We start from the raw sequence: 22,880 nt of genomic DNA on the forward strand, positions 1-22,880 counted from the left end.
GAAAGAAGGGCGGCTTGAGGTGCATGAGCAAATGGGAAGTGGGCTCAGAAAGAGGATACCACGGACAGACTTACCTGAGACAAAGAGTGCCCTGCACTGGCCAAGCTCTCACACCCAGGCACCAGGGTAGCACTTTCCTATCACTGTCCAGCTGACTGATAAACTTGACAGGTTTGTACGGGCTGATCTAGGAGCTGGACTCCCATTTAGGGTATTCTATGAGAAAATGCACTAACTTACAGTCAACACACACTGATACTTCACACACAAATAAGAAAACAAGTGACTCTACTAAGTTTATTTAAAACAAGGGACACTTAAAAGCTAATTTTGCATCCATATGACAAAGAACACACGTGAGCTCACTGGGCCTCTCTGCTCCCCCTTCTGTAGCAGAAGACCTGATCTAGGACCCCAGTTCTAAAGGGTTGATCTGAGGTTCTTCCCATGAGCAGCAATTGCAGCTAATCCGGTTAAACTTTCCCAGATAGCACTTCCAAAACGGGATCTCCAAGTGATACTTTTTTCCCAAGGGGTCCAAAAGAAGGGATGAGCTGAAAGATGAAGACTATTCTTTCTCAGGATGTAGAAGCAAGAAATAATTAGTGTGAAATCCAATCCAGAGGCCAATACATCCTCTGAGTCCAAAACCGTGTTCAAGTCTCTCCTCTCCAATCCATGAAAAAAAGAACAGGAATGTCCTCTAAGAGACGTAATTTCTCTGGATGGAGGTAAGTATTTTTAAATGGACCGGGAAATAGAAATGGGCTAAGAGAGCCTGGCTATTGAAAGGGCTTCTTTCCTAAGTGGGATCTTTGATGTTTATCAAGGCTCGAGCTCCAGCTGAAACTTTTCCCGCAGCGGGAACATTTATAAGGTTTCTCTCCTGTGTGAACCCTCTGATGCCTATTAAAGTTTGATCTTTGAATAAAACTCTTCTCACAGATGGGACATTTATAGGGTTTCTCTCCTGTGTGGATTTTCTCGTGGTGGCGCAACCCTGAGAAGTCACTAAAGCCTTTCCCACAGTAATCACATTTACAGGGCTTCTCTCCTGTGTGAATTCTCTGATGTTTCACAAAGTCTGAACTCCGCAGAAAGGCTTTTTTGCAGGTGGGGCACTGAAAGTACGTCTCTCCAGTGTGAGTCCTCTGGTGAAAAACAAGCTGAGAATTCCTGTAAAAGGTCTTCCCACACTCCCTGCAGGTGGGGAGCTTCTGGGCCATGGGGGCTCGCAGCTGCCCTTTCGGGGAGGCCTCTCTCTTCTCCTCAAGCCACAGCATGGACAGTTCTCCTGGATGTGGACTCGGCAAATGCTGACCCAGCTGTTTCCCAGAAGTCCTTTCTTGGGGAGAGAGCTGGCCCCCTGGCCCCTCACCCTGAAGGTTTTCCTGAGCCTCAGGGAGAGTCTCTCCTTCTCCAAAGCGTCTCGGCTCATCCTCACTGAAGAGGCCACTCAAGCAAGCCTGAGAAGGTGCCTCTCCTGAGGCTTGAGGTTCCTGGTCCCTATAGTTTTCCAAGTTTAGGTTCTCTTTGTCATTCTCCTGTCTGTCTCCTAAAAGAGGAAAGAAGGCTTGAAATAGTTCAATAAATGGTATACCCCATTCTCTAATTCATATGTCAAAGAAAGGGTCATCATAAAACATTAATTCTTTCTACCAAGAGGGCATCAGTGAGTGAGGAAGAGAAATATTATCCAGCCCGAGCTCCTGGCCCTCACTTCACTTCTGTCCAGGCTAAGGGAGTCAGCTCTGGAGCTGAGAACGTCTGATGGCAGAGGAGGGCGCAGACAGGGCTCTGCTGACACCCTATAAATAAGCAGCACGCATTTCTGAAGGCCCAGGAAAAACAAGCGTATTATATGAGAGTACTGCTTTAGAAAATGATTGGTTTTTATCTGATTATAAAATATAAATAGGATCACTAAAAACAATTCGAAAAGTATACAGAAGAAAACCAAATCAACCTCAATCATACTACCCAGAGGTAACAACTATGAGCATCAATTGCCTTCCAGTCTTTAACTTATACATACATGCGTGCTTTTTTCTGACATAATTGATATGATATTGTGTGTACAGTACTATATCTTGTCTTTGTAGCATTGAAATTGTAAATGGTGGTATTTATCAACTTCACATAGATTCTCCCATTCACAAGTAATCCAAAGATTCACGAAATGCACTGTGTCATTTTACTGTGGTTTTAACGTGCAGCGAGGCTGCAGCATAAAAGGGACTCTCTCAGTCTAGGCCTGATTCCAGCGCTCACGTGTGCTTCACTAATTTGTATCACAGTTAACATTTTGTTTGTCTGATCATAACTTGGGTTTTTGGTTATTACCACTTAATGATACATATAGTAAAGATTTTTATTTTGGTGGTAGAATTTATTTTCAACTTTTATAAATTACTTTATTCCTATAGATCTGAAGAAGTTATTTACCTTTCTCTTTCCTATATTAGTATCTTTGAAATATCTGCTAGAGACCCAGGAATCTGCTAGAGAACTAAACCTGAACTTGTTAATTCACAGTCTGAGAACACATTCCCCACAAATGACAGATATTCTCTTCTTTTTTTAAAAAAAGCCTCATCCATTTCCCTTCTTTCCTTTTTTCCTTCCTTCCTTCCTCCCTCCTTCCCTCCCTTCCTTCTTCCCTTCTGTTTTTCGTGAGGAAGACTGGCCCTGAGCGAACATCTGTTGCCAATCCTCCTCTCTTTGCTGAGGAAGATGGTCGCTGAGCTCATATTTGTGCCAGTCTTCCTCTATTTTATGTGGGATGCTGCCACAGAGTGGCTCGACGAGCAGTGCTAGGTGCGCACCCAGGATCCAAACCTGTGAACCCTGAGCCACAGAAGTGGAGCACACGAACTTAACCACTATCCCACGGGGCCAGCCCCAAAGTATTCTCTTTTTAAAGAAGGCTTTATAAATAGCATTTTAAAGAGCTGACATCACGGAAGATGTCATAAAAAACGCATAATAATAAACACATAATTTATTTAAGAATTCTCCTACTGTGAAAATCCGTTTATTGTATTTTTTCCTACTATAAATAATGATGATAAGCATTTTTCTTCATAAATTTTGCACACATTTCTGATGAAAACCTTAAAGGACGTTTCTTAAAGTGGAATTACTGCGTCAACAGGCATGAATATTTTACTAAGGCTCTTGACACCTACTAGCAAATGGATGTCCAGAATAACTATGCCATCCTCTGGTACGGGAAGCTGGGCAGAGGGGAGGCAAGTGTTCAAATGAGTTGAATATTGAATATTTTTTAAATATTTGCCATTTAGACAAATGAGGGTGAAAAATAGTTTTTCATTATTATAAATGTTGTCTTAGTTATTGAAGGATAAATTTTCTCACATTTATGAGCTATTTTTCATACTCCAAGTCTGCTGTCCATTTTTTATTAGGAAAGTCATTTTTTTCTTATCAATTTGCATAAACTCTTCCTATGTTAAGAAAAATAATCATTTACTTGTCATGCTCATGAAAAATGCTTTTCACCAATTCAGTTAACTTAATTTTGTTTGGGATTATATTTATGTATAGGAGTTGTGGTTTTTTTCTTTTTAAATATACTCAAGTCTATTCATCTTTCCCTTAATGATTTTAAATATTGCTTTTATACTTATAAAAATCTTCCCCATCCAGATATGAGTCAAATATTCAGCCACTTTCCTCTGTTGTTATTTTATTTCCATATTTTATGTCTTTTTCATCTATTTCGAACTTATTTCGATATATGACATACAACAAATGTAGACAGATTCCTTTTCCCAAAGAGTCTGTGTCCTGATTCTGCTCAGTGAAGAGCAACTCTCTCTGGGACCGTGAGATGCTGCTTCCTTCACTGTCCATTCAACTCTTAGAGACCAGCTTCTCTTCCTAGGCTCCCTTTTCTGTTCCATTGGTCTATACAACTATTTTTATATCAGGATCCCACTATTTTAATGATTTTACCTTTTTAAAATGACAGCCTCAAAATCTACACATCTAATCTTAATGAAATATTCTTTTTCAAAATTTTTTACTGTTCTTGCAGTATTCTTCCAGATAACTACTTAGGAAACATTTTTACAAATATATATTTTTTAATTCCTTGGAATTTTTATCAGAAGTATAAGTATATAGCTTTTTTTTTAAAGATTGGCACCTGAGCTAACATCTATGTCAATCTTTTTTTTTTTTTTCCCCTACTTCTCCCCAAAGCCCCCCAGTACATAGCTGTATATCCTAGTTGCAGGTCCTTCTGGTTGTGCTATGAGGGACATCACCTCAGCAGGGCTTGATGAGTGGTGCCATGTCTGCACCCAGGATCTGAACCAGCAAAACCCTGGGCCACTGAAGCGGAGTGTGTGAACTTAACCACTCGGCCACGGTCTGGCCCCAAGTATTTAGCTTTTTGAGACTTACTTCCCTGCTGCCCTGCTTTAACTGTGAGCTGTTCTTCCACATAGTCAAACAAAATAGCATATACACTCCCTCCTGTCACTTCTGCCCCCTGGTGTGAGTCCAGATCTGGCCGACCGGTTAACTGTTGTGTCTCCTAGATTGAACCAGTCCTTTCCAATCTTGTTATTGCTGTTGCCACACAAGTCCAGGATCTCGTCCCTGCACACCTGGACTCCCACATCGACTTCCCACAGGGCTCCTCTGCTCTAAGCGTCCCCTTCCAGTCTGTCCTGCACATGGCTACTTCCTCAACCTCCGCCCACATATCCTCCCTCTCAAGAACCTACAATGGCATTTCTTTGCCTTATCAAGCCAGGCTGGCTTTGTAGACTCTCCACAGTCTGGCTCAAGGTAAGATCTAATGGGTTCATGTCAGCAGGTGGGAGGAAGGGGAAAAACAAAAGAATGGCGATATGGAGATACAGTGAGCTATATATCACAAATAAAATTCTACTGCGAGTGAGTATAAGGAAAATCTCTGTCCCTTCTGCTCAATTTTGCTGTGAAACTAAAACTGCTGTAAAAAGTCAAGTCTATTAAAATAAAAATCCCACTGCAATGACCTCTAAAGCAGTATTTCCAGACTTTTTTTCTGCTACCCACAGTAAGAAATATATTTGTATTGAATATAGACACACATTTGGAACAAAAATTTCCTGAAACACCATCTACCCCAACATCTCATGTTTTCTATTTGCATTCTGATATTTTCCATTCAATCTTATCATTTCATTTTTCTTTCTCCCCAAAGCCCCAGTACATAGTCGTATATCCTAGTTGTAAGTCCTTCTAGTTCTTCCATATGGGATGCTGCCACAGCACGGCTTAATGTAGGTGTATAGGTCCGCACCCAGGATCCAGGCCACCAAAGCGGAGTATGTGAACTTAACCACTACACCACCAGGCCAGCCCCCTCATTTTTTTTTTTTAAAGATTTTATTTTTCCTTTTTCTCCCAAAGCCCCCCAGTACATAGTTGTGTATTTTTAGTTGTGGGTCCTTTTAGTTGTGACCCTCTCATTTTTTTAAATGCTGGTTGCAACCCAATAAAATGATTTCTCAACTGACTAATTGGTCATGAAATGCAGTTTGAAAAATGCTGCTCCAAAGCAATCTTTGTGAAATAGTATTATGATAAATATATTGCTTAAAATTAAAATCAGGGGCCAGCCCCATGGCCGGGTGGTTAAGTTTGCACGTTCTGCTTCGGTGGCCCAGGGTTTCACCAGTTCGGATTCCGGGCACGGACATGGCACCGCTCATCAGGCCACCCTGAGGCAGCGTCCCATATAGCACAACTAGAAGGACCTGCAGCTAGAATATACAACTATGTACTGGGGGGCTTTGGGAAGAAGAAGAAGAAAACAAAAAGACTGGCAACAGATGTTAGCTCAGGTGCCAATCCTAAAAAAACAAAATTAAAATCATATGTCTTATCTGATGCTTGCTCTCTCTATGGTATATTAGCAAAGGAAAATAATTAATTAGAGCCCAGTGGGCAGAAAGAATGGCTTGTCATACAATTCTCATCCTTGGTCTTTTTCTTCCTCCACAGTTCTGGGATCTTTGGTATATGTGAAAGTGGGGGTGGGGTGTGTGTGTGTGTGTGTGTGTGTGTGTGTGTGTGTGTGTGTGTGTGTAGGTAGGTTTGATAGTAAGGTTTCACATAACCACAATGTTTTAAAGAGTGTAGAAGGCAAAGGGTAATTGCTATTTTACAACAGAACAAGTGCATATTTCTTCTTCCCTAGTCTTAAAATACATGATTTATATGAAGTATTTGTTGTTGTTGTTCAAGAAAGTTAAGTGCATGGAGATTAGCTAAAACATGTTTTTCTGTTTGTTTTATTTTGTTGAGGATGGGCTGGTTACTATTCACTCTAACCAGAATAAGAAAAGGAAAACAAAAGAGTTAGGAAGGGGAATAATAGCTGTTACAAAATCTTTTTTTGTAATGGAATTCTACCCATATTTGTATTGGTCTTAATCTGTACTAATCTTAACTCTCTCTGAGAAAGAAAGCTGTCACAGCAGACAAGACTGAAGGCAGCAGATCTGATGTGTAGTCTTTCTTTCATGATTAAATATACACGTCAACAGCCCGATAGCCAGAGATAAGGATAACCTCGGTATTCAAACTGGACTGACCAGATCATGGCTAGTTATAACCAATGAAATAGAAATCAAGTCCCTAATACCTCCCCACCACCTCCAATTTAATGACAGGTCAGAAATGGCTCTGGACCAATGAAAGATCACTCACCTGTGCAGGTAGGTCTTGGGATCTTCTCGCTGATATGAAGGTACACTCCTGCCAGCTCTTCCCCACACTCTGTTGAAGTTGGGTCAGGCTTGGAATTGGACATGCCTGATACACAGAGAGAAAGATAAATGGGGAGGACTGGGGACCAAGATGCGTCTTTCAAAGGCACACCCTGTGTGAAGTAGAAATATGAAGGCTTTGGAGCCCACTTAAGGAAACCCATCTGGGATGGATTTGTGGAGCTTCCAAGGCACCAGTACTCACAAGATGGCTAGGATATATGGTAAAGGCCACAAAAAGAAGAATCTGGGCAGACGGCCAGAAGGGCCTGCATACCACCTGGCAGTCTAGTGCAAGAGTCATGATTGGGACCCCACTAATGGTTGGTTGGGACTGTGTGGTTTAGTAGAAAAGAGCAGGGACCGAGTCAGCTACAGAGTTCGGCACTTACAAGCTACATAACAGTGAGCAAGTGACTTGATCTGACACTCACTTTCATCACCTCTAAAATGGGAATACCGTCACCCATTTCATAGATTAAAGAGTTACTGTAGGCAATGTACCCACAACAGTTCCTGGCACACAGAACACTTTCAATACAAGGAAGTTCTTACTATAACTCTCCTATCTCCAGTTCCCAACTGTATCTCTAACAATTTCCTTCATGCAGAGAACTTCAAGCAGAGCAGCCATCTCTATGAGTACGCAGAAAATGTTTAACAGTCTTTCCATCTCCTTCCCTCAGGCTAACCCTCGCCCTCACCTCCTGAGACCATTTTCCCGTAGGTCTCCAGCATGAGATCCCAGTATTGCTCCTTTTGAGAAGAATCCAGGTGCCTCCACTGCTCCTAGAAAAAACACAATCCCGTGACTCCAATGAAGGTTTTTGAATTCTGCCTTGTCTGCCTATAGGAAAGCTGAGAAGAAAGGAATATGCTTTAGGATTCTGGCCGTCACGAGATCTAAGAAATCATGGGAGGTGATTCAAGGGAAGAGGCCAAACAGAAAACTCCAGTCCCTACACCAGTATTTCTTATTCTGGCTAAAAATATTTAGGTTTTAAGTTCTGGATTTTTTTAAGTTGCATCTATTTAAGATTGGAGAACAAAGAGAAGGCAGGAGCCTTTTCTACACTCTCCTTTCTTTAACTCTTTCGGTGCTTTTAATTGTTAGGCCTTTGAACAGTAGGAGCCTGATAGTCTCAATAGTTCTTTAAAATCTGGAAATTCAAGGGGGGGAAGCAAAGAAATTTAAAGGAATTTATTGGAAAAGCAAGTGTGAATCAGCAAAAAGGTGGGAAGAGTCAACAGTGAAGTCAACTGAGTTGTAAGTCTCCCTCTAAAACAGAGCCTGGTGGATTCAGAGCAGAAGGAGATGCTGCAGCCAGACACAGTGGGAAACTCCCAGGAGTTCTGAGTTTAGGGTCTGACATCAAATCAGTTTTACTCCCAGGTAGTGGGAAATTGATAGGTTCTCTGGAGCAAAGTGTCCCTCAATTACCCCCAAAACATGCCCTTCTGTTCCTATGGAACGGGGCACCGGAGACTCAAAACTGAGAAGGCTGTGTAACTAGAGTCTACTTTTGTGAATTCAAATTTTGATCTTCCCAAGAAGGAGCTGACTGTTAGAAACTCAGTCTGTATAGCAGAGTGATTAATAGCACAGTCTTTGGAGCCAGACATACAGGGTTTCAAGTCCCAGCTTTGCCACTTTCTAGCTGTGTGGTCTTAAGCAAGTAACTTGATCTTTCTGAGCCTCAGTCCTCACCTATTTATAGTACTGCACTCAAAAAATTGCCAGGAAGTTTAAGAGAAATAATGCAAGTGTCACTTGTTTTCATAGCATGTTATACTTTTCATTCATAGCATTCATCACAGTTTATTAAATATTTGTGTGTATGTATACACACATAAGCATTTGATTGACAGTTGCCTCTACTAGCATGCAAACTCCATGAGAAAAGGACTCTCCACTGTACCTTCCCAGTCCCCAAGACCCTGCCCAGGACAGAGCAGGCACTCAATCTATGTCGTCTGGGTGAAATAAAGCCCTCAGCAAAGAAGTCCTCAGTAGGTGATACATATTATTATTCCTATCATATGCAGTCTATGGGATACTCAGTCTCCCAGACTCACCCCCAAGGGTTTGCAGAGAGAATTAAGGGATTCCCTGCACTTTCAGGAGCCCCAAAGTTGGTAGCCGTCCATTATTGTCAGGATTAGCCAGGCTACATGGAGCAAAAATGAGGAGAGGAAGAAGGAAAGATGAAGTCATCTTCCTCTCGCACATGGTATGCTACTCAGGGAAGCCATTCTCAGTCCTAAATTAAGTCTGCCCTGGAGCACATCCAAGGGAAGTGCAAAGGGCTGAAAATGAATGGAGAGACCAAAAAGTCTGTAACTACCAGATACTAAGCACAAATTTTAAAAAGAAAGAGAGGGTTTAGATTTTTTTAGGGTGAACATGTGAAAAGTGACCTCAATATATTTAACTACATATTTAACTATTAACTATAACCACATTTTTAGTATGAACTTTAATTTTAAATTTTTTATTTTTAAAGTAGGAATTGTTAGCTTATTTTGTTGATCTTCTGTGAATGAAGCTACCTAAATCTCCTAAAAATAACCAGCTTGAGCAAACATTGCATAATAGGGGAGTCCTCAGTTTTCATGGTCAGAACAGTCTCTTGTTTCAGCACTGGCACAGAAAAGGATGGGCATGCCAACCATAGTAATATCAGCTTGGCCACCTGGTTGCTGGATACAGGGCCTATTCTGTGGGTACCAGAATGGTAGCTACCAAGTACAGTAAAGGCAAAAAAGAAGACAGCCACCAAAACCCCTATGGGCCACAATCAGCCATTTCAAAAACCAGAAAAGATGATTCAGGAGTCTCTAAATAGTGGTTCTCCAGCTTAAAGGAATTGCCAAGCTGGGATGCTTGAATAAAACCACTTACTTAAGGGGCAAGACACCAACTGCAGCCATCTTGTCTTTTTCTCATTTAATCTAAATTCCTATCCTGGAAGGAGGGAAGTATAGCATTTGACAGGGAAATCATCTCGATTTTGTGTGGAAACAGCACCACCATGTGGGTTGAGGAGACAGTGTCACGACTGACTTGCACAAAGAGTTTACTGTATAGTGTTCCTTTCTCAAAGTCTGAAAATGCCAGAATGTGAGTAAATGCATCCTGGAGGCTATGTGAGGTTCTAACACAGTCACCGTTTCTAATAATGAAGTACCACCGAGGAGGGATGCTGCTTCATTACTCTGGCATCATTCACGAAGTTCCTAACTTATGGAAGAGATTAGAGGGCGTGATGACTTATATTTAAAAATTTCCTTCACTTAGAAAATAGTTCCCTTAAATATCAGGGTCCTTCTGATGCAAACAGCTGTTGTTAGTTTGGGGGAGGGATATTGGGATTGGGGAGGGATGACTTTGGTTTGTTTGGGTTGAACGGCTATTAATCAATTATCTGCTAATATAATACAGAGAATTCTATAAATACATACACACAAACATACATATACACACATATGGTGCTGGTGAGTATTTTGAATCTTTTGACTTTAAGCTGTCCGTAACAGGTCATGGTTAATGTTGGTACACGGAGTGAGCGTTTAACTGCACTAGGTGAAATATGTTCATCAAGCGTCCACACCTTTCACACGGATTCTCTGACTTACTGCAGAAGCAACAACAGTCCACCAAGCCTGCTGGGAACATCGGACAGAGTGCTCAACTCTTTTTAACCAAGCAACCTCCTGCCTAGCAATTTGGTTTCTGGGTACCTTAAAAGCAGGAAGAAGGGCACCTTTGAGACACTAAAAAGATATATCCCCCACCCTGCTCCCTCCTAACCCTCTCCCCCAAGGTAAACTGTGACGTTGGTTTTCTGGTGTCTAAATCTTTGAGCCTGGAAAGCTGAAGCTCAGGCCTGGTCTTCAGCAGCACATCAAGCAGCACCTACTGGCTTCCTATCTTCACCTTCCCTCTAAAGTACCTCATGAGCTGAGTCCCAAGAAGAGTGTCCCAAAGGCTGGAAACAAGATTTTGATTAAGGTGTTTAGGTTCCTGAAAAACTCTTTTTATCAAAGCAACTTACAGAGTTGTTATCTACACAATCAAGATAAACCTGTCCCAGAGACTTCTGTTTATAGCCAAGATGGAGTAACAGAGACTGGATTTACCTTCCTGCCTGAAACAGCTAAAAAAGGGGGCAAAATATACAAAACAATGGTTTGCAGACATTGCACGTTAGGCAGAGAGAACAGAAATTCCTAAAAGCAAGAAAGGAAATTAGATGAGCCCTACAGTTGCCCAAACTTACTGCCTGGAGAAGCATCCAGGCAGCAGCACAGCGAGGGGGAATTTGGCAGAGCCGGGCAGCCCCAGCTGAGCAGGAGGAGGTCAAGGGGGTTATAGAGTTAGCAGAGCAGAAGACCTGAGGGGAGCTGCAGAGAGAGCTCCAGAGATCTGCAGAGGGTCCCCCTCAAGTCCAGGAAAGCTCCCCAAAAGAAGCAGAGGGAACAATCCCCAGAGCTCATACAGTGCTGGAAATACTTCATATTTCCACCAGCCAGAGTGGAAAACCTTGTACATCAAGGAGAATCAGGTAGTGTACTCAGAAGGGCATTGCCTCGGTACAGGGGAAAAACTAGCCCTAAACTAAAGACTTCTCTGGTGCCATATAACAAACTATGTTCAAGTAACTTTACCACATCTTAGAGCAAAGCTCGAGAACATTTATAGAAATGCAAAACTATCCAGCACTCAACAAGGTAAAATTCACAATGTCTGACAGCCAATCAAAAATTCCCAGACATGCAAAGAAGCAGGAAAACATCTCATAATGAGGAGACCAATCCATCCATTGGAACTGACTCAGAACTGACATAGGTAATAAATTAGTAGACAAGGATATTACTGCATATATTATAACCATATTCCATATGTTTCAGAAGCTGGAGGACAGATTGAACATGTTAAGTACAGACATGAAAGATAATAAAGCCCCAATTCAAACTTCTAGAGATGAAAAATACACCTGAGATGAAAAGTACACTGGATGGAATTAATCTCAAATTAGAAACTAGAGAAGAAAACATTAATGAACTTGCAGACATAAAAACAGAAACTATCCAAAATGAAACACAGAGATTGAAAAGAAAGAAAGAGAAAAGAGCATCAGTAAGCTGTAGGACAACTTGAAGAGATCTAATACAGTCAGGTGTCGTTTAACGATGGGAATATGTTCTGAGAAACGCATTACCAGGTAATTTTGTCATTGTGTGAACATCATCGAGGGCACTTACACAAATATAAATTGTATAGCCTACTACACACCTAAGCTATATGGTATAGCCTACTGCTTCCAGGCTACAAACCTGTACAGCATGTTACTGTACTGAATGCTAAGGCAATTGTAACACAATGGTATCTGTGTATAAAAACATAGAAAAGTACAGTAAAAATACACTATAAAAAATCAAAAATGGTACGCCTATAAAGGGCACTTACCATGAATGGAGCTTGCAGGACTGGAAGTTGCTGTGGGTGAGTCAGTGAGTGGTGAGTGAATGTGAAGCCTAGAACATCACTGTACCCTGCTGTAGACTTCATAAACACTGAACACTTAGGCTGCACCAAATTTATTTTTAAAAATTTTTCTTCAATAATAAATTAACCTTAGCTTATTGTAATTTTTTTACTTTATAAACTTTAAAATGTTTTTAACTTTTTGACTTTTTTGCAATAGCTTAAAACACAAATACACTGTACAGCTGTACAAAAATATTTTCTTTCTTCATATCCTTATTCTATAAGCTTTTTTCTGTTTTTAAAACTTATTTTCTTTTACTTTTTAAACTTTTTTGTTAAAAACTAAGACATAAACACACACATTAGCCTAAACCTACACAGGGTCAGGATCATCAATATCACTGTCTTCCTCCTCCACATCTTGTCCCACTGGAAGGTCTTCAGGGGTGATAACATGCATGGAGCTGTCACCTCCTGTGATAACAATGCTTCTTCTGGAACACCTCCTGAAGGACTTGCCTAAGGCTCTTCTTGAGGAGGTGTCACTCTTTTCAGAAATATGTCTTATGGTGGTTTGCTTGGTTTGTTTCTTTTTTTCATCATAGATTTGCTTGTAAGCAGGTAATGTACCATGAACATTCCTCTCTATTAACGAAAACCTTTCAGTGTTGGGGTCCATGTTTTCAAACTTTTTAAGGAGCTTGTTGAGGTCTGCAAAAGCTTCTGTTAAACTCTTCACTGTGAATTTTCTTGGGGGTTATTCTTCTTTTTCTTCTCCTGCAGTTTCCTTTACTCTTGCCTCTTCTTCAGCTATACATTCCTGTTCCAGTTCCAACGACTCATTAGTCAGTTCCTCCGGAACCACTTCTACGACCTCCTCAATGTCACCCTCATCCACACTCAGGTTAAAGTTGTTCGCCATCTGACACACAGCCTTCTTGATTTCTGCAACCTCCTCATCCTAGGCAAATTCTTTGAAGTCATGGACAAACTTCTTGAGTGTCCTCTTCCAGATGCCATTCATACACTCCTTGGTGACATCACTCCAAGCCCAAGCAAGGTTCTTGATGCAGTCATAGATATTTTAATCCTTCCAGAATTGCATCAGTGTCTTCTCAGTGTCTTCTTCAGTTGCAGCAATAGCCTGAGCAAAGGTCCTCCTCAGGTAGTAGGCCTTAAAAACTGTTTTAACACCTTAATCCATTGCTTGGATCAAAGAGGTGGACTTTGGAGGGAGAAACACTGCTTTGGTATTGGGATAAAGAACATCAATAAAAGGAGGCTGCCCAGGAGCACTAACAATAAGTAAAATCTCGAAAGGTATGTTATTCTCCAAACAGTACTTCTCCACTTTGCTGGCACAGCAATTCAGGAGGACATCTTGGAAGAAGAGCTGGGCCTGCCATAACTTCTCATTGCTCCTGTAGTACACCAGCAGTGTGTACTTACTGATATGCTTGAAGGCCCTGGGATTCTCAGTGTGCCAGATCACAAAGGGTTTCCATTTGTAGCCTGCAATACTGCCCCCAAATAAGACTGTTATCCTGTTCTTAAAAGCCTTGAAACCTGGCATTGACTTGGCCTCCTTATGGATGAAAGTCCTTTCAGGCTTCCGTTTCCAGAATAAGGAAATACTGAATATTTGCTCTGGCAAGTAATTTTCCTCCATAATCAGCTCATCTAGAGTTTCCAAAACTTTTTCAGCTGCCTTTTAAACCATCCAGAGCTAGCAGTAAATCCAACATCACAGTCAGGTCCAGCTTTTTCTTTCAACACTGTGAACAAACTTTTTGCTTTGGCCGTGACCGTCATGGTGCTGAGAGGGATGCACTTCTGTGTCCAGATCATTAGAATTTTCCTCGTGTCTGACAGAGGCCTTTCTCAAATTTTTGTTGGTCTCCTTAACCTAAATGAAGCAGATCCTTTAACAGCTTCCATCACTTTGCTCTTGTTCTTCAAGATTGCAGCTATGGTGTAATGGGACATGCCTGACTGGCAAGCAATAACCAGCATTGATTTTCCACCTTTGTAGTCCTTAATCACTTTTAATTTCCAGGTCGATCACTCAATGTGGCCTCTTACTGGCAACATTAGCAATGGATTCTGTATGCTTAGGGGCCGTGATGAACAAAAAACATGAGATTAAATCAAGCAAGAGAGAAAATGATGCAATCAAGAGACACAGTAAACACGGGATGTATGAGGCTGCTGCTGACGTAACAACTGTTTTACCCTAAAATTTTTTTTATGAGTAGAAAGAGTACACTCTAAAATGACAATAAAAAGCATAGTTATAAATATGTAAACCAGTAACATAGTCATTTATTATCAGTACTGTATTATGTACTGTACATAATTGTATTTGCTATACTTTTATATGACTGGCAGTACAGTAGGTCTTTTTACATCAGCAGCATCACACATGAGTAATGCATTGCACTAAGATGTTACAATAGCTATGATGTCACTAGGCCATAGGAATTTTCAGCTCCATTATAATCTTATGGGACCACCAGTCATATATGTAGTCCATCATTGACCAAAATATTGTTATGTGGTACATGACTGTATATGTATACACATTATCATTATTCACATCCCACATGTATTATTCTCAGAGTCCCCAAAGAAGCAGAGAAGGAAGAGAGACAGAAAAAACACCTGAAGAAATAACGGCCAAAAATTTTCAAATTTGATAAAAACTATGAAAACACAGATCCCAGTTCAATGAGCCCCAAGCAAAAAACACATGAAGAAAATGACTCCAACACTCATCACACACCCATTGTTTAAAGCCAGTGAGAAAATATTAAAAGTAAGCAAGAAATATACACTATATGGAGAAGAACAAAGATAAGAGTACATATGGCATGATTCCACTTTATACAAAATTTTAGATGATGCAAATAATGTATGGTGACAGAAAGCAGACTAGGAGGTGCCTCAGGACTGGAGGAGTGTAGAGGGGCAGGAGGGACAGATTACAAATGGCAAAAGGAAACCTTTGAGGGTGACGGCTAAGTTTATTATCTTGATAGTGATCATGAGTTCACGTGTGTATATAGATGTCAAAAAACTTACCAAACCCTACACTTTAAATACATGCAGTTTACTGTTTGTCAATTATACCTCCAGAAATTTGGGGGAGGATAAGATTCACCTGTCCCCCAGTAAACATAACCATTCTAAACCACAAACTGACTCCTATGTGAGAGGCCTAGACTAGGAAATGAAATACGGTCTTTTCTTAGCACAACCCAAAGATAATAAGAAAACAGAGCCAACTGTATGTGGGATAGAGACAAGATTACCTCTTCACAGCAACTTCCTCCAGGGCCCAGATTTCATTATTCAAGATGACAATTAGGAAACATTCTGCCTTAGAGAAACAGTGAAACTCAGGTTTCATTCCACATGTATTATTCTCGTTATCCTTGCAAGGCCCCTCCGCTCCACTTCTGAGAATGCTTCCCTTTTCAATCCTCCTCACTATGGACACACCCTCAAAGCCTGGTTCAGGGGTAAGATAAACAGGGGCACCCAGCTCACCTGAGGTGCTGTGTGGAGAAGTGAGGCTCCAAAGTCCTGGTCTCTCATGAGCCTTCCCTCAGGCTGGGCCGGAAGCTGGGAAGCAGCCATCACTGAAATGAGAAGCAGGAGGTCTGAAGAATCTAGATGTCCTCCTCATCCACTCCCCAGAAGGTACAAATAAAAATCCTCACAAATTAGAACTGATACCTGTTCCGCACTCCATTATTTCAAAACTCGTGTTTACCCTCTAACAAACTCCAACTCCCTGCATCCTTCCAAACCATGTCACCCATATTTTCTTCCACCTCCTTCCTCAGAACCAAAATCCAAATGGTCTGGCCCAGTCATAACATGGTTTAAATTACAGACTTTGAAACTCCAATTCAGAGGGATTCACGTAGTCTACCCTGTCTCCAAACTTTCCCGAGATACCCCAATCTGAGCGGCTCACTCTGGCCTACTAACTACAGTCCCCAAGTTTCTCCAAGAGAGCACCACACTCACCTAATTCTTGTTCCATGTCAGACTCCTCTTTCACAATGTGGCTGAGTGGCTCCTCAGGCCCGGAGGGTGAACTCTGAAGTCCCAGCTCCGGAGGCACCACTTCAAGATGGGGCTCCACTTCCCCGCCTTGGCAGCTTGGAGATTCCACCTTCTCTGATAAGATCTCCTGTCCCAGAACTTGGATGCTGATCTAGAGACCACATGGTACTAATTACTGAAAGATGCAGAGCGAGGGGTTCTGAAAGATCCAAAGCTGACCTTCTATAACAGATCATGTGGCAGGCAGTAGGGACACAGAGTACGGAAAGAGAAAACCAGCTTTTCTTTCCAGCCCAGCAGCAACCAGTGAGGGAAACATCCTGAGAGAGGCCAAAAGCTGACGCGTGAACCAGGCCTGGGAGACCTTCAAGACATGCCACCAATACTGTGTTTCTACTGGACAGTCTCCATCAATTAAACTCAGGAGTCTTCTGAACAACTTCTCAAACATTCTAGTCTAAAGATGGAATGCGATGGGAGACTTTATCTTCAATCTCTAATGGCTAAAAAGTGTTGAGAGTCACAGAGAGTCTTAGAATTAGGTGAGGTATGGGGATCAGTGATGTGGAATAAGAAATACATATTCCATCTTTGTCCCAGATTCCTGGCACAGAGCTCCTAAAACCGGTGGAATTCCCTGAAGGATAGGAGTGCCTTTTGTTATTCTTAATAACCCTTTTCAACCATACCTGAGTTTATGCTAATGAGATGACTCTGTGGGCCCCTAGAAAGCTTCAAGATGGAGGAACCAACCAGGAGATTAGAAGGTTAGAAGTTTCAGCCCCAGCTCTCACCCTCTGGGGAAGAGAGAGGATTTTCAATTACCACTGGCCAGTGATTAATAATCATGCCTAAGTAATGAAACCTCCATAAAAAACCCTAAACTGTGGGGTTCAGGGAGCTTCTGAGTTGAACACATGGAAGTGCTGGGAGAATGACATGCCCAGAGAGGGCGTGGGAAGCTCTGTGCCACCCCCGTCTCCTCCATTTGTCTGTTCCTGAGTCACATTCTCTATAAAAAACTGGTAAACGTAAGTATTTTCCTGAGTTCTATGAGTCATCATAGCAAATTACCGAACCTGAGGACGAGGTTGTGGGAACCTCCAAATTTATAGCCAGTCAGTCATTAGTATGGCGGCCTTGCAACTTATTGATACCAGCTCAATACAAGGTTAACAAAAAGGAAGTCATATTACAGAAAAGAAACCATATCATAACTTTAAATGATCTCTGACTAACTAGACCAGACATGCTCTGTAGATTAGACTTTGAGGTCCCTCCCAGCTGCTTTAAGATGATAACTTTGTTCTTTTGAGTTTCTTTGGAATGTGATGACCCCTAGCAGAGAGCCCATGCTGATAGCCATCATCTATGACAACTAAAAGATCGGGGTATAGGGTACTGCTCCATTCTCTGATGCAGATCCAGTAAAACAAAGGACTATCAGGAACTGGGACCAGATGTCTGCCCCACTCACAGACCAGCCCCATATATAACTGGCCTGTAGCCTTTGTTCTGTAAGATGGTTCTTTGGGACATGAGTCGGCCATCTTCCCCCTTGTTAGCAAGCTGTTATAAAGTCCTTTCGCTCCTACCACTTTGCCTCCTGATTACTGGCATGTGTTGTAGTGAGCAGAGAAGCCCCCTGGGGTGGTAACATTACAACTGATGTCTGAAATGGGGGCAGTCTTCTGAGACGGATTCTTACCCTGTGGGGTCTGAGCCATCCCCAGATAGTGTCAGAACTGAATTGAATTGTAGGATACCCAGCTGGTATCGGAGACCTGGAGAACTGCTTGTTGGTGTGGAAAACCCCATACATTTAGTGTCAAAAAAAAAAACAAGACACCTGGGAAGACCCCAGAGGAGCCCTGTAGCTCACTCACAGATCATGATACCCTCTGCTTACCCACTGCCACAGTCTCTGGGGGTCTCCCTTCAAGCTCTCCACAAGGGTCACTGCCTCCTCTCCACTGCCTGGACACTGTTTCCGCACCCACATCTGGATCTCCCCGGGCAGGATGGTCAGGAACTGTTCCAACATGAGGATCTCTAGGATCTGCTCCTTCGTGTGAACGTCTGGCTGCAGCCACTGGAAACAGAGCCTCCGAAGTTGTCTCAGGGTCTCATGGGGCCCAGACATCACCTGGTAACGAAACTGCCTGAAACGCTGGCGTGCTGTCTCAGGGCTGCAGAGCTCCCCTCGAGGGATGGCATCTGGTCCAGAGAATGGGGAGTCCTCAGTCTTCGCCAGTGGCGGCAGCAGGACTAGTGCCTGCTCCAGCTCAACAGGCATCATCTGGCTTGGCAAGTCCTTTGGATGAAGTGCTTCTGGGATGGAGTTGTCTCTGAGGAGAACCACGTCTTCACAGAGTCTCTCACAGGGACACTAGACAGGGAGCGAGAATAAGTGCTATACAGAGGAGAGGGACACATTTTCAGAAAGAACAAATCCACCTGCCCTACCTGGGAAGCCTCGGAGTCAACCACCACACTTCTGAAATCAGTGGATACACTATTCTATTTTGAAAGATTGTAAACTTGAAGCCACAAAGCAAACCACTTATATCATTTCTAAACTGTCACCATCACTGACTATTTTACAACATTCTCTCTTGGTCTTCAAATGTCCAGACCAACTAGAAGAATGAAATATGCCACATGAAGCATTTTCACTATGGGTTTCCAGGTAAACAGCTCATCTTCAAAACACTTTTACGTCTGCATCTATATGTCTGGAGACTAAAAAACAAAGCCAAACAAAGACATTAAAAATGTGATTCAAAATTAAGGAGAAAAAGATGCACGGAAGACTCAAAGGAAAATATAGTCTTAATTAAAGAGATAGAGACTTTACACAGAGAAATAGAAAGTACAAAAAGTCCCACAGCTAATATCGTACTCAATGGAGAAAACCTGAAAGCTATCCCTCTCAGAACAGGAACCACACAAGGATGCCCACTTTCACCACTCTTATTTAACACAGTGCTGGAAGCCCTAGCCAGAGCAATCAGACAAGAAAAAGAAATAACAGGGATCCAAATTGGAAAGGAAGAAGTCAAACTGTCACTATTTGCATAAGACATGATTTTATATATAGAAAACCCTAAAGAATCCACCAAAAAACTTTTAGAAATAATAAATGAATACAGCAAAGTTGCAGGATACAAAAACAATATATGAAAATCAATTGCGTTTCTATATTCTAACAACAAAGTAGCAGAGGGAGAAATTAAGAATACAATGGCAGGGGCTGGCCCCCTGGCCTAGTGCTTAAGTTTGGCACACTACGCTTTGGGGGCCCAGGCTCAGTCCCCAGGCATGGACCTGCACCACTCATCAGCGGCCATGCTCTGGTGGCAACTCATACACAAAATAGAGGCAGACTGGCACAGATGTTAGCTCAGGGTGAAACTTCCTCAAGCTAAAAGAGGAAGATTGGCAGCAGATGTTAGCTCAGGGAAAATCTTCCTCAGCAAAAAAAAAAAACCCAAAAAAATACAATCCCATTTATAATTGTAACAAAAAGAATAAAATACCTAGGAATAAATTTAACCAAAGAGGTGAAAGACTTGTACACTGAAAACTATAAAACATTGTTGAAAGAAAATGAAAAAGACACAAAGAAATAGAAAGATATTCCATACTTTTGCATTGGAAGAATTAACGTAGTTAAAATGTCCATACTTCCTAAAGCAATATACAGATGCAATGCAATCCCTATCAAAGTTCCAATGACATTTTTCACAGAAATAGAACAAAGAATCCCAAAATTTATATGAAACAACAAAAGACCCTGAATAGCCAAAGGAATACTGAGAAAAAGGAACAAAACTGGAGGTATCACACTCCCTGATTTCAAAATATTCTACAAAGCTATAGAAGCCAAAACAGCATGGTACTGGAACAAAAACAGACACACAGATCAATGGAACAGAATCGAGAGTCCAGAAATAAACCCATACATCTATGGACAACTAATTTTCGACAAGGGAGCCAAGAACATATAATGGAGAAAGGAAAGTCTCCTCAATAAATGATGTTGGAAAAACTGGACAGCCACATGCAAAAGAATGAAAGTAGACCATTATCTTACACCATACACAAAAATTAACTCAAAATGGATTAAAGACTTGAATGTAAGACCTGAAATCATAAAAATTCTAGAAGGAAACATAGGGAGTTTCCTCGACATCAGTCTCAGCAGCATATTTTCAAGTACCATTTCTGAGTGGGCAAGGGAAATAATAGAAAAAATAAATGGGACTATATCAAACTAAAAAGCTTTTTCACAGCAAAGGAAAGCATCAACAAAACAAAAGGACAACCTAACAATTGGGAGAAGAAATTTGCAAGCCATGTATCTGATAAGGGGTTAATATCCAAGATATATAAAGAACTCATACATCCCACAACAAAGAAACTAACAGCCCAGGTAAAAAATGGGCAAAAGATCTGAACAGACATTTCTCCAAAGAAAATATACAGACAACCAACAGGCACATGAAAAGATGTTCAAAATCACTAATTATTAGGGAAACGCAAATCAAAACTACAATAAGATATCACCTCACACCTGTCAGAATGGCTATAATTAACAAGACAAGAAATAACAAGTGTTGGAGAAGATGTAGAGAAAAGGGAATCCCATACACTGCTAGTGGGAGTGTAAACTGGTACAGCCACTATGGAAAACAGTATGAAGATTCCTCAAGAAATTAAGAATAAAACTACCATATGATTCAGCTACTCCACTGCTGAGTATTTATCCAAAGAACATGAAAACACGAATGCATAAAGACATATGCACCCATATGGTCAATGCAGCATTATTCACAATAGCCAAGACTTGGAAACAACCTAGGTGTTCATCAAGGGACAAATGGATAAAGAAGATGTGGTATTTATACACAATAGAATGCTACACAGCCATAAAAAAAGATGCAATCTTGCCATGTGCAACAATATGGATGGACCTTGAAGGTATTATGCTAAGCAAAATAAGTCAGAGGGAGAAAGTCAAATACCGTACGTTCTCACTCATAAATAAAAGATAAAAACAACAACAAACACATGGAGGCAAAGATTGGATTGGTGGTTACCAGGAGGGAAGAGGGTAGAAAGAAGGGTGAAAGGGGTAATTAGGGACACATGTGTGGTGATGGATTGTAATTAGTCTTTGGGTGGTGAACATGATGTAATCTGCACACAAATCGAAATATAATGACGTACACTTGAAATTTACATAATGTTATAAACCAATGTTACCTCAATTAAAAAAAGATCATTCTGAGGCCCCTCGGCAGAGTAGCATCAAGAATAGTTTCACTGAGGTGACATCAGCATCATGGTGGAGTGAGCTCGCCAGGGACTCTCTCCCCTCCGAATTACAACCATAAGGAACAACCACATTCCAACAAAAAAATCCTAATAGCACAGAAATCGTCCCACAGCAGCGAAACAACAGAGGGTGGAGAGGCTGTAGCCCCCCCCCATCGGAGGAGGTGGAATGGGGTAAGAGAGAACTTCACTCCCTCCCCTAGAGACTGGGATACCTGCGGCAGGAGGCTCTGAGAGGGAAGGAGCGGGGTAGGGGCCGCGCATCTGCAGGATCACCCAGGACTCCCACAGACCCGTGCAGCAGAAATCCTCTAACAGGGGAAAGCTTTCGTGTAGGGGGACCCCATCAAGCCAAGGCCCCAGGAGACCAGAGAGTGAGAGCTGACTGGAATCCAGGTGTGCACATGAGAGAAAGTGCCCCTCCTCCCCCAACCCGCGCTGCACACTGCCATCACAGCTGAAGGCCAAAGGCTCAGAATGCGCAGCTCTCAACCCCCATCTAGTGGTGACAGCCTGTAACTGCAACCAAATGATAGCATTATGTGTAAAAACCGTTTCTCTATCATCCAGCAATTTATAAAAGCTCCAGACCAGAAGGAAAACAATAAAAACACAGAAGTATGTCCTGAGGAATTGGAAATAGGTAAACTAAGTGACAATGAATTCAGAATAGCTATCATCGAAAAACTCAATGAGGTAAAGGGAAATATAGAGAAACAAGTCAACGAGTTCTGGAGTTACTTCACAAAAGAGATTGAAACTATAAAGAAGACTCAATCAGAAATACTAGAGATGAAAAATACAATGGATCAGATAAAACAGAATAGAGATTCCCTGAATGCCCATGTAGACACCATAAAGAAGCAAATTAGCATAATTGAAGATAGACAGGTTGAATGGCTCCAGACAGAGGAAGAAAGAGAACTAAAAATTTAAAAAACTGAAGAAAACCTCCGAGAAATAGCTGACTCAATGAGAAAAGGCAACTTAAGAATCATCGGTATTCCTGAGGGCGTGGAAAAGGAAAATGGAGCAGAAAGTGTGCTCAACAACATAATAGCAGAGAACCTCCCAAATCTAGGGATTGAGAGAGAAATATGTGTGGAGGAAGCTGTTAGATCTCCTAGATTTGTCAATGTAAAAAGACCTACTGCAAGGCATAAAGTAGTAAAAATGGCAAAAAT

At 41.6% G+C, this 22,880-nt stretch overlaps 1 protein-coding gene across 5 annotated transcripts in view; it reads right to left on the bottom strand.

Annotated features, from left to right (window-relative positions):
- Positions 1-271: 271 nt before the first annotated feature.
- ZNF18 (zinc finger protein 18) overlaps positions 272-22,880 on the bottom strand; it is a 30,979-nt gene continuing 8,370 nt past the window's right edge. For 3 of the 5 annotated variants that reach the window (XM_023653524.2, XM_005597792.4, XM_023653525.2), the window contains exons 2-7: positions 18,266-18,745; positions 16,318-16,507; positions 15,832-15,923; positions 7,496-7,580; positions 6,733-6,837; positions 272-1,555 (exon numbers count right to left, since the gene is read on the bottom strand). In XM_023653524.2, the coding sequence (XP_023509292.1) occupies positions 783-1,555; positions 6,733-6,837; positions 7,496-7,580; positions 15,832-15,923; positions 16,318-16,507; positions 18,266-18,655 (1,635 nt within the window). In that variant the 5' untranslated portion in view covers positions 18,656-18,745 and the 3' untranslated portion in view covers positions 272-782. The remainder of the gene's footprint in view (positions 1,556-6,732; positions 6,838-7,495; positions 7,581-15,831; positions 15,924-16,317; positions 16,508-18,265; positions 18,746-22,880) is intronic. The other 2 variants (XM_023653526.2, XM_070226570.1) reach the window with 1 other exon arrangement.

The sequence above is a fragment of the Equus caballus genome, chromosome 11 (assembly GCF_041296265.1).
Source record: "Equus caballus isolate H_3958 breed thoroughbred chromosome 11, TB-T2T, whole genome shotgun sequence".
NCBI classification, from domain to species: Eukaryota; Metazoa; Chordata; class Mammalia; order Perissodactyla; family Equidae; genus Equus; species Equus caballus.